At 50.8% G+C, this 12,016-nt stretch overlaps 1 protein-coding gene across 13 annotated transcripts in view; it reads left to right on the plus strand.

The window, feature by feature from the left end:
* The window catches only part of LOC134558914 (rho GTPase-activating protein 7-like), a 52,583-nt gene that overhangs the window by 40,274 nt on the left and 293 nt on the right, over positions 1-12,016 (plus strand). For all 13 annotated transcript variants that reach the window (XM_063413234.1, XM_063413235.1, XM_063413239.1 and 10 more), the window contains 8 exons: positions 607-1,958; positions 3,020-3,190; positions 3,877-4,036; positions 5,373-5,571; positions 7,281-7,500; positions 9,170-9,284; positions 9,684-10,758; positions 11,803-11,885. In XM_063413234.1, coding sequence (XP_063269304.1) covers positions 607-1,958; positions 3,020-3,190; positions 3,877-4,036; positions 5,373-5,571; positions 7,281-7,500; positions 9,170-9,284; positions 9,684-9,701 — 2,235 coding nt within the window. In that variant the 3' untranslated portion in view covers positions 9,702-10,758; positions 11,803-11,885. The remainder of the gene's footprint in view (positions 1-606; positions 1,959-3,019; positions 3,191-3,876; positions 4,037-5,372; positions 5,572-7,280; positions 7,501-9,169; positions 9,285-9,683; positions 10,759-11,802; positions 11,886-12,016) is intronic.

Consider the following 12,016-nt stretch of genomic DNA (forward strand, 5'->3'; position numbering starts at 1 on the left):
GTTCTGTGCTGTCGTTAGGGCAGAAGGGGGCAAGAGAAGACACAGAGAAGACATGGGTGGCTCCCATCTCTCTGCATTTCACTGTCCTTGTGTTCCCTCAGAATGGGGACAGTCCAGCAAAGGGGGCACCTGGGACAGGTGGCAAGGGAGGCTGAGGGCTCCAAAAGGGCGCCACAGGTACTGATGCTGCCACAGTCCCACAGCCAAACACTTCCTTACCTGAAAATGGATGAGTTTTGGTCACAGAAGTGTGAGAGTGTTTGATTTGTTTGACTTTAGGAAAGGCAGTGTAAGCCCCATAAGATTGTCTTCCAAAACTCTTGGATTTGCCACAAAATGGGATTTTTCACCCTTAGATCAAATCTGTCACCTTTCCTGTGGTAAACTTCCCAGATTTGTCAGCATGCTTGGGCATCATTAGTCAGCATGTTTTTCAGCTAATCAAATCTTCAGTGACTGAATGGTCACATTTCCCTGTGTTGGTCTTGGGGGTTTTGGGGGTTGGTAGAAAATTTAAGTGTCCTTTTTATGTTAAACTGGTTTTTATAATTTAAAATTTGCCAGACTTTGCCCTTTAACTGGTTTTGGTTTTTCTCTCCTGCTAAGAGTGACGACTCTGAAGATGATGAGCCTTGTGCAATAAGTGACAGATGGGCTTATGAGAGGTGCAGCCAGCGGTGGTCTCGCATCGAGAGCCTGGCAGCTTTTCCAGCAGAGGAGGGGGCTGGGCCCTCCACCCCGGGCAGTCCAGTGTTGAAGATCATCCACAACGAGGACAGTGTTGTTCTGGATCATGGTGAGAAGCACGATGTGTCCTCAATTCACAGCACCAGCAGTGCCGACAGTGACATTGTTAACTCCCAAAAACCTTTTGAAGATGTGGAAACCAGCACGAGTTCCTCAAGGTGTTCCTCAGTTAAGGTACCTTCACTCGACTCTGCTTTTAGCTGTTCTTCTCCTCCCAGTGAATTTTTAAATATCACCAGTGAGGAGAAGCTTTTGGATAAGTCACCATCGAAAAAGAGGAAGAGCCTTCTAAAGAAAATGGAGAAGCTGCACTTAAGGAGCTGCAATTTAAGGAGTGGCCAGTCAAAGGCCAAACCCATAATAAGTGAACCTGTTCTCCTGGAAGGACTTAATGAAGAAAAGATGAAGATGCTGAACTGTGTAAATATTTCTGACCTCTCTGGCATCCGAACAAAGAACATTTCTTCCTTTTCTCCCCGGAGCTGCAATAGCAGCAATCAGTCTGTAAACAGCAGCACAGGGAGCACTCCAAGTCCTGTTACAAAACCAGGCAATCCCTGTGAAGGAAGGGGGATGTGTGCAGAGCACGTGGACTCCAGCAAGCTGTTGCTGGAGAATGATCTACCCCAGCAAAACCTAAAAAATGACATGACGTTACAAAAGACGCAGATGTTTCAGATACCACAAGGCCATAAACCTGGCACTTTCCCCACAGTACTTACAGACAGCTCCCTGTCTCCAGCAGACAACTCCTCTGTCAACTGGAGAACGGGGAGTTTCCACGGGGGCAGGAGGAGCCGGAGCAGGAGCGGCTCCAAGGATCCCAAAGCCCCCAGGGGTCCCCTGTCGGGCAGGGATAACAGGCTGAGTGTGTATGACAACATGCCCAGCATTGACCTGGAGAGCCTGGAGGCAGCACAAGCTGGGGATGATGATGTGTTTTCAGAACTGAACAGCGTCATAGCAGACGTCAATGGTCTCAAAAAGTTGGTTGATCAGTGGACAGAGAAGTTCTCAGATGATGGGGATTCTGACTTTTCCAGTGACCTGACCTGTTTGTATCCACCCTCCCCTAAAGAAAGCCCTCTTGGAACAGGGGGCTCAGAAGATAAGACAGCAGGGGAGGCTGAGGGAGAGAGCAGCTGTGGCCTGGGCAAGGAGATTGGTTCTGCAGACTTGACATATATCACAGACTCTAAAAAGACCAACAGGTCAGCCATCCTTGGGTTTGCCTTTGATTCTGTCCACTCAAAATAAAATTGATTAGCCAGAATGAAGTGTTCCAAGGTCTGCCCCAGGTAGCAGGGTCTGCCCTGCTGGTGGCAGGTACCACTCCACAGGTACCAATATCTGACCTCTGCTGAAAGTAGGACACTCGTAATCTGCACAAGGCATTGGAATCAGGGGAACAGTTTGTATTACCAGAGGCCCTCCTGGATGGGAAGTGCCTTGTTTAAGTGTGTCTTGGTTTGAGAGGACAGGTGTCTGCCAGGGAAAACTGGAGTGTCCCTTGGAATGGAGAATGTAAACCCCCCTCCCTCCAAATTATTATAATTTTGCAGTTAAAGGTTTTCAGGCAAAGTTCGGGAAATGGAATAACAGTTCTTTACTAGGAATATTACAAATACAAATGTAATAGTACAGAAATAAACAAACAAACCTAGAAACCCTGACAGGGTCAGAAGTACAACCTGACACCCTGTTGTCAGGATGTTGGAAGCAGCCCAAATAAATCCTCCTGGAGTGACAGATGTGGTTCTGTTGGAGTAGAGATGATCCTGTAGAAAGGGTCCAGTAGAGGTGAGATGGGTCCAGTTTTCCTCTGGGAATCCAGTGCAAACAGGCTGCTGGGTGTTCCTACATCTCAGTTTTTATCTGGGTAGGGAATGGTTGGCTCCTCCCCACTGGGTGTTCCATCTCCCAATGGATGATGGAATGTGTCAGTCACTGGTGAGCCTCAATGGCCCATGAACAGAAGATATCCCCGAGGGTGGGCAGTGGTGACAGAGATCACAAACACTGCCCCACCTGGTTTAACAGCTGGGCTGTGATCAGAAGGCATCCACCCCCCTCCCCCTGGAGTTATAAGGGATAAAGAAAAACATCTCCCCAGCTGCTTTCAACAGATGAAATAGAATACACTTTTTTTGTTGTTGTTACATAACCAAATCCAAAGTGCAGCTAACTGCAGGTCATTTAGTGCCTCACTGATGCAGGTAGAAAACAGAGATGGTAGAAATGCTCCTAAGCTTAAACAATATTTATCCCATAGGCATGGGAAGCAACACTGGTCTGCGGAAGAGAGCGTGAGCCTGGAAAGCCTCTCCCTCCAGCCTGATGGGCAGTCAGCTGCCCAGCTGGCCCACACACAAAAGCTGGCACTGCTGAGACTCACAGCTTTAATGGACAGATACTCCCCTTCCAGTAAGCAGGGCTGGAACTGGTAAGTTGTCTGATCTGGAAAGAGAGGAGTTGATGTAAGCATGTGAATTTCCTTGTCTGAACATTTCACATGTTCAAAATGAAGAATTTCACCCTGTTAAATTGCCAGCAGCTGCATGGTTATTTCCCTGGCTCCAGGATTTCCTCTGCTTTGAGCTGTACTTTGACCCCTCACTGCTGGTCGTGCTGTTACTGATTTTAAGGCACATCATAGTTTCTCTTTAAATTTGCCCAATTGCAGGACTTTGTCAGAGACCATCCCAGGGACTGAGGTGAGAGTTGGCTGGGCTGAGAATCCAGCCCTTCAGCACTGAGTGTCTGTTTGAACTAAACCAGTGACAAATTCAGGCACTCAGAGGACTTACACACATCATTCAGCATTTTGTGGTAGGGAAGTGGCACTTGAATATAGAAAGAATGAAAAAACCCAGCAGTGCTGTAAAGGGATGGAATGTATCTCCCTCGAGGAAGCTTTAATAAAGTCAATGAAAGGCAGCAATGAAATGAGGAAGTCATCCCTGTAGCTGCCTTTGCTGATTTCCTCTCCCCGCTGATGCTGTGGTACAGGTATGTGGCAGAATTTGGGGTTGTGACAGGGTGCAGCTCAACCCTTTCTGATGAGTGTAAAGCAGCAGGTGGGATGTGCTGGACACCTGGTAAGCTGCATCTACTGGTTTTCATTTCCAGGACCATACCAAAGTTCATTAAAAAACCAAAAGCCTCAGACTACAAGGACAAAAACGTGTTTGGGGTTCCTTTGCTTCTGAACGTGCAGCGAACCAGCCACCCCCTGCCCAACGGCATCCTGCAAGCCCTGGAGTACCTGAGAAGCCACTTTCTTGACCAGGTATGAGCTCGAGGCAGCCCAGAGGAGCTCTGGGCCATGAACAGATCTGCTCCAGGGAACCAAACCTTTTTTTATACTTTTGTGAAGGCCTTTCTTTCCCCCTAAGGCTCTGAATAGGCAGAAAGGTGTAGATCTGAGCAGATGGCCTGCGAGGAAATAACAGTGCTGATTCCCTCTGGGAACACCTTCAGCCCTGTACTGTGTTTTTGTGCCTTCCCTCACTGAAATCCTCTGCAGTTGGGTCTCTTGGTACAGGCAGTCAGGCTGTCTTTGCCTGGGGAGCTGTCATATCTCTGCTCCCCAAGGATGCAAATCTGAGACAATGTCATTGTTCCCTCTGTTCTGTGGCTGCTACTAGTGCCAGAGCTAATGTGAAAATTAATCTTGTTTCAGCTGAAATGCACCACTGAGCAGAGAGAAAACATCACAACAGTGCCTATACCTAATTTTTCTGGAGCTCCACTCTGTATTTGTCCCCTAAGTGGAGATGGCAGAGGAAGTGTGCTGTGTGTGGTATTTCCATTGCATAGCTGCAGAAATGAAGACCTTGTGACATGAGACGTGTTAGTTAAAGAGAGGATTTTTCTTCCTGTGCTTTGCCATTGTCTAAGTGTGTAATATCACACCAAAGTGCAAAAGTATGTGAGTTCTGTGAAATGAAAATGCAAATGTTTTTCATTTTGAGGTCATGGTATCCATTCAGTTCATATAAATAAACCAGAGTGTAAATCCTGTCTCAGTGGCACAGAGTAAAACTGTCCCAGAAGCTTTGGTGGAATCAAGCTCATGGGAAACTCCTATATCTCACTCAGTTGACAATCACAATAAAAAGAAAATCAAAATTTCACTCAAAATGGCATCCTCCCTTTGCCAGGCTGTGGAAGGATTAGATGTATTGGATGTATCAGGTGTTACAAGGAGCCTTGTGGATCTCACAGTCGGTTTGTGTAAGCCAGCACTCGATGTATGTTTGTGTTTGGTGGATACACTGGTGAATTTGAAACTTAGAGCTGCCATGTGTAAACACAGCCTGCCCAAGAAAACACACATACCTCAATGGTCGTGATTTTAAAAGGCAAAATGAGTACTTTTGTATTAAATAAAAGCCAAACAAACATGAAAATTGGTATGTCACAGCTGATTCTGTGGTCATCAGGCATGGTTTGCTTCAGAGAAATGTCCATGTGGCTTGTAATGATACAAAAGTATTTTGGTGTTCAGTCCCACTGCCACAGGATGTTTGCTATTACAGTGAAGGTGAGGGATCACTTATTTGTCAAAATTTTGATTCCCAGTGACTCCTCTCTTTGTCTTTAATAATTTCTTTTACCCACAGGTTGGCCTGTTCCGAAAATCTGGTGTTAAATCCAGGATTCTGTCTTTAAGAGAAATGAATGAAACCAACCCAAACAATGTCTGCTATGAGGGGCAGTCAGCCTTTGACGTGGCAGATATGGTGAAGCAGTATTTCCGAGACCTTCCTGAGCCTATATTTACCAGCAGGCTCTGTGAATCCTTCCTCCACATCTACCAATGTAGGTACCAAAAGCCAGCATTTTCCAAGATAATCCAATTTGCTATCTTAATATTCAGCTGTACAAGGCAGTGGCCAGACTAGGACTAGTGCCAAGTCAGAGGAGACAAGTCAGGCAGGACATTTCTGACAGGATGAGTTCATTGTGAGTCTGGACTTGAGAGCTTCCCATCTGCATCCTGTGAACCAGCGTGTTCCCTTCCCTGAGGGATGAGTGTAGTGGAATGCTGCAGCAGCCCCCTTCAACTGAGCTTTTAAACAGTCATTTCCTTGTGCAAAATTAAGAAATAACCTGGCCCCCTTGTTCAGGGCATGGCATAGCTCCTTGAGTGAGAAGATCTGATATATTGATGACATTTCTTTATTAAGGTGCCCAAGACCAGCTGCTGTGAAACAGCTGGGAAATGCCAGCAGCTTTCTGCCTGTGCCCACACTGTCACTGCCCTTGAGACTCAGCCCAAAACTGAAGGAAACACAAAGCTGAAATATTGCATTTCATACAGTTTAAACAGGTTCTGTTTCCACCACTTTGCCCTCAAGGAATTCTCTTTCAAAAAGCCGATGGATTAGGGAAGGAACTTGAAGTAAGGCTAATAATGTTTTTGGGACAGACAAATTTCTTCTACTTTTGAGAAAAGGTTTTGAAAGACAAAGTGTGAGCTTTCTGAGAGGACTGGTTTTGCAGCCCAACCCATATGGCTTTTATTGACATAAGTCCATGAGTACCTGCTGTTCTGTATACAGTGTAGGTTCATGAATGTTCTGTTGGGTTTATTTCGTCACCTATTAGGGTTTAAAAGTTTTGTCTGAAAATTATTATTTTGTTTGAAGTAAGTTTTTTTGTTGCATTCACAAATTGTCCTTTGTAAGGAGGTCTACAATTCCCATGCCCAAAGGATGTATAACTGTTTTCCTCTGATTATTGTAATCTGGCCATTGTCTCTTGTTTTGGGAGAGAAGCAGCAAATGACCAAATTCTATTTACCCCACTCACCCATCTTCTGCCAGATGTGACTGGAGCAAGTGCACAGACTGAATTACTCTTTTGGAGATAAGAATTGTGCTGCCTTCACCAAGAAGTGTGTTTTGTGTGTTCTGTGCATGTGCTTCTACCTGAAGGGAATGAGAAGTGATCTTCTACCCTTTGCAGTAGGTTTAATTGGAGAAATCCTTGTGCTGGGGATGCATGGCAGGTTGAACCAGACCCACCCTCCTGCTGGAGCTGTTGGGCAGACAGACTCAGTGGGGGTTAGTGTGAATTAAAATCTGTTGGCAAAAACCTGGTCTCTGAATTGAGTTATCTGAGAGCATCTGTTCTCTTCATGCTTGAAGCTGAAAGGAAAAGACAGTAGAGCAGCTACCTGCTCCAAAGCATCACTGCAGAGTAATATTTTATGGGGAGACAGGCCCTTATTTGGATATAACTCAGGGTATGTTCATTAGCATGGTGTTCAGGATAAATTGCAAGTCAGGGAGCAGCAGCCCTGGGTGTGAACAGGCACTTGACAGGCAGTAGGAGAAATGGTTCATGTTTGATGGGATAATGGCCTTTCCTTGTCTGCTGTGAGCCTGGGACAAGGAAATGGATGAACCTACAAGCTCAGAGCCCTGCTTGGGGCTCAGATGGATGAACCTACAAGCTCAGAGCCCTGCTGATGGATGCTCCTTCTGCAAGTCACGAGTGGTTTTTGTCATGGTTTATGTTTCCAGATGTGCCAAAGGACCAGCAGTTTCAGGCTGTCCAGGCTGCTATTCTCCTTCTCCCAAAGGAAAATAGAGAAGCTTTGAAAATCCTCCTGTTCTTCCTGCGAGATGTGGTGGCTTTTGTAGAGGAGAACCAGATGACCCCAACCAACATTGCTGTCTGTCTTGCACCTTCTTTGTTTCACCTCAACACCCTGAGGAGGGACAGTTCCTCCTCCTCAACCAGGTATTGGCACCCTGATGCTGGCACTGCTGCTGTCCACGGTGTTCTTGCTGGAGCAATGCTTTCTGTAGCTGGCCTAGGCTCAGTGTCTGATTTTGAGGGGGAAATAGGCTGTGTGTGCCTTGGGGCTTGCCTTAAATCTGGTTGCCCAGGTGGAGCAGGAGCTGCCTGCAGTGCGTGGAGCGATGTGGCTGCTCACTGCCCAGGGCAGAGGGCCCTGGTAAGGCCCCAGTGCCTTGCTCCTGACCAGTCTGTGTGTGTCCCTCACCACTGCTGCACTCCCTTGGTTGCCCAGGAGCCCAGCATGTGGCCCAGTGCCAGCACTGAAGTGGTGCTGGCCATTGCAGATGTGCTCCTGCACCGGCAACCTGAGCCCAGCTGTGGCCTCAAAGCCCTGCAGATACCTGGCAGATGAGGCAGCTGCTGGTGCTGCTTCTGCTGGGTGATAAGGGGATCCTTCCTGCCAAATCAAGCCACAGAGATTCTGTAAATTTATCTCAATAAGTAAAAATATCTGGGTTGCATAACACCCCCTGTTTGTACGTGCAGGGAGGAAGGTGCCCTTGGGCCAAAGTAGACAAATAATCTCGGAGAGCATTCATGCCTTATCTGGCCCCCTGAGGCAGGGCAGTGTGCTCTGCTCGTGCTCCTGGGCTGTGCACAGATGGAGCAGGGCAGGAGAGCACAGCTGGCTGTGCAGGAGGCATCGTGCTCCCGACAGCGTAGCGAGCTCAACACCTCACTGGGGATCTACAGGGGAGGACTAGTCCCAAAGCAGGAGCTGTCAGATGGGCTGTTGGTGTCTTTCAGCCTCTGGATAGCACAGGGGAAGGGAAAGAAAACAATAGGGGTTTTCTTTTGAATGTCACAAAACATCAGACAATGCCTCAGGCATCTCTGTGCTGAGCTGGCACAAGGCAAGGGAGCCACAGGGCCACTGCAGGGGCACCTGGGCATGCGATGATGGGCAGCAGGTCCTGCTGGATTGCTGTGCTGTTTGAGCTCCTAGGAGCTACACTCTGGGAGTTGTTCCTCTTTGCTTTACATCAACACTGCTCTGAAATGTTAGGACCAAAGACAGCAGTGGAGTTTTCTCTTTGTTGTCAGTGTTTAGAAGCCAGGTTGCTTTGAAGCTTTAGCTCTGCTGTAACTGTGCATTAATGCCTTGGTGCGGGGTTCCCACTTCAAAGGGTTCAAGCTGACAGGTCTGACTCTGAGGAGCAGCACTGGAGGACTATTATCTTCCACCCAATTTTCAAGCCTTTTGGCAGGAATGCATGTAGATAAAAGTTTCATAAGCCAGGACTAATGATGTAATTCCATGAGCATGAATTAAAAGAGGGGACTGTTTTTGAAATGTGTTGGGTGTGGTTTGGGCCAAAGAATTTAAAAGGTTCTACGTGGGCTTTGCAGGTATCAAAGGAGCCTGATATTGAAAATTATACACAAATAAGCTTGAGGTTATTGTTCTTGGCCAAGTGTGTGATAATTTTTTGGGGAATAAATTCCTTGCCCTGGACACCTTTGGGATGTGCTGGGAGGGAATTGAGCTTCAGTGGTCACATTGCATGAGCCCTACATGGCACATGCAGGTCCTTCAGTGCAGAGTGTTTTGTGTGTGGTTCCCAGCACTTTGCTTGCTCAGCCTTCCTTGCACTTTCCCCTCTCCTAGGTCCAGTCAGAGGAAGTGCAGCTTGGGGAAGCCAGACCAGAGGGAGCTGAATGAGAACCTGGCAGCAACGCAGGGCTTGGCCCACATGATAATGGAGTGCAACAGGCTCTTCCAGGTACGTCACTCATTTCACCAAGGAATAGCTCTGGGCATCCTGGGGGGGTTGGCTGACTTGGAGCAGCAGCTGGGCAGTGTCCCTGCCAGCCCAGCTGCTGCTCTGTGCCTGTGACAGATGGGAGTCCTGCTGCTGCCACCAAAGAGAAAATGGGTGTCACTGGAGCACTCTGCATTCCCCCCTCCATCCCCAACGTGATGGGGCTTGACCCCATGGGCTTGGGGACAGCTTAGAGAGCACCTGTGGGGCAGTGGCTGCCATGTGCCCGGGCAGGGAGGCCCTGGCTATCCCTCCTGCAGAGTGGGTTGAAGTTTTGCTGCTTGGGCCTGGCCAGAGCAACAGGCATGCCTGTGCCTGGCCATTGACCCCAGTAATCTGAACCTGGACCTTGGCCCACAGACTGACTTCCCAGCTTGACCACAGCCTTTGCCTGTCATTATGGACTTGCCTAGTGATCCTTACACTGTGGCTAACCCTGGTTGCTGTTCCTGGACCTGATCCTGACCTCCTTCGCTCACGTTCCTGGCTCCACCTCGGACCTCATCGCCGTGGATGTGTCTGATGATCTTTACTCTTGGCTGACCCTGGCTGCCACCTCTGGCCCTGCTCTGGCAGTGTGGGACAGGGCAACTGCCCTGCCAGCCCTGTTGTTCCACTTGACACCTGGCCCCTTTCCCTCAGGGATGCTGTCCACACTCCAACAGTCAGCTCAGACCTTCTCAAGCTCTGCTCCAGCTCCTTGTCTGGGCAGGGGACACTGCCCCATGGCTGCCCTGCACTGACACATGGCCCTGCCCCAGGGCTCCCCCAGTGCCTGGCTTCTGAGTGACACCCCACCCCAGGACAGCTGGGGCTCCCAGGGGCCTGATCCCTGCATGGCATCAGTCTCCAGCCCAGACAGGGCTCCTAAGTTGCCTCCCTCCACCCCCAGCCCAGCCATGGGTCCCTGTTTCCCCTGCAGTGGCCTGAACCCTCTGCCCAGCTCTGAGGCCCTTGGGGTGCCCCTGCCCTGTACCCTCTGGTCAGTCCTGGCAGCACAGGCCTGGCTCTGTTCCTGGCTGCACAGCCCCGTGGAACAGCCCCGTGAGCTACCCTGGCACACATGGACATCCCACAGACCCCTGCTATGACCACTGATGACTGCAGTGCTGAGCTGTGGGGCTGCCCCTCACCCAGGGGTGCTGGGTTCGCCTGCTGTGACCCCCACCCTGCCACGGTGGGCATTGGGTGCTGAGACTCAGGGACTGCCTGAAGAGGGCTGTGCCCCTTCTGCTGGAGGCCACAGCTCAGAGTGGCAGCTTCTGCCACGCCCGTGCCCGGAGGAACGCCCGGCTGTGCTGCTCCGGACCCAGCCCTGGTCACTGTGGCCACCACGGACAGCGGCTGACGCTGCTTCTGCCACGGCAGCCCCGAGAGCAGGACCCGGCTCGTCTGCACTGCCAGCCCTGCCCCGGTGCGCCCGGTGGGGCCACAGGTAGGGGGGACGGGGGGACTGCCCGGGACTGGGGGACTGCCCAGCCCTGCCCCGGCACTGCCCAGCTCTGCCCGGCTCTGCCCAGCACTGCCCCTGCACTGCCCAGCCCTGCTCCGGCACTGCCCAGCCCAGCCCTGGCTCTGCCCAGCCCTGCCCCGGCTCTGCCCAGCCCTGCCCCGGCTCTGCCCAGCCCTGCCCCGGCACTGCCCAGCCCTGCCCCGGCTCTGCCCAGCCCTGCCCCGGCTCTGCCCAGCCCTGCCCGGCACTGCCCAGCCCTGCCCCGGCTCTGCCCAGCCCTGCCCCGGCTCTGCCCAGCCCAGCCCTGGCTCTGCCCAGCCCTGCCCGGCTCTGCCCAGCACTGCCCCGGCACTGCCAAGCCCTGCCCTGGCTCTGCCCAGCCCCGGGAGCAGGGAGAGCACAGCCACGGCACGGGTGTGGGTGCAGCGGGGGACAGGGAGCGCAGCTGGGGATGTGACATGGCTGTGTCACCCTGCTGTCCCTGTGGCACCAGTGCCAGGCCTGGAGGTTTTGGGAACAGTGCTCAGCTACCAGGAGAGTGTTTGCACAGGTCTGCTCTTGGTGAAGTGACAGCTGGTGCCCACCACAGGAGGTGCTGGACACTGCCCAGCTGTGAGAGCCCTCCCCAGCTCATGGGGACATAGAATCTGATACAGAGCTCATATATCTACGTATATATAGATATATTTGTATGTACATATGTATACACACGTGCCTATTTCAGTGAGCACCTGCATCAATGCGATACCTCTCCAGTGGTAGCACAGCTGCATTTCTGTGCTGCTTTAGGACTTGGGAAGTTTTTCTTGAGGCTCACAGCAGACCCTCCAACAAACCCCAAGGCAAAGGCAGGAGCTATGGCTCCATGTAGTTGCCCAAGATCCATATACACTGCACAAAGAGGTTTGCAACTCCCTAGGGATTCAAAACATTGCTGCTGAGGGGAAAGGCATTTCCCTTGTGTTTTCCTCAGGGGGAATATAGTTTAACTGATCTGCTCCTCCCCTGGGCTTCCTGCTCCTCCAGGTAAAACTGCTGCCTGCCTCCCCGCACCATCACAGATGACACCAAAGGCTGGGTGGGTGACCTGCTCACACGTGGCACCTAAGGTAAGGTGGATGGAGGGAGGATGGATCAGAGTATTGTCTGTGGGAGTGTGGGTGGCTGGAGGGTTTCCTGGAAGTACCCTTGGTGTTCTGAGTTCATGGGCTTTGGCTCCTGCACCGAGAATTACTCTGGG

This window comes from Prinia subflava, chromosome 16 (genome assembly GCF_021018805.1).
Source record: "Prinia subflava isolate CZ2003 ecotype Zambia chromosome 16, Cam_Psub_1.2, whole genome shotgun sequence".
NCBI lineage: Eukaryota > Metazoa > Chordata > Aves > Passeriformes > Cisticolidae > Prinia > Prinia subflava.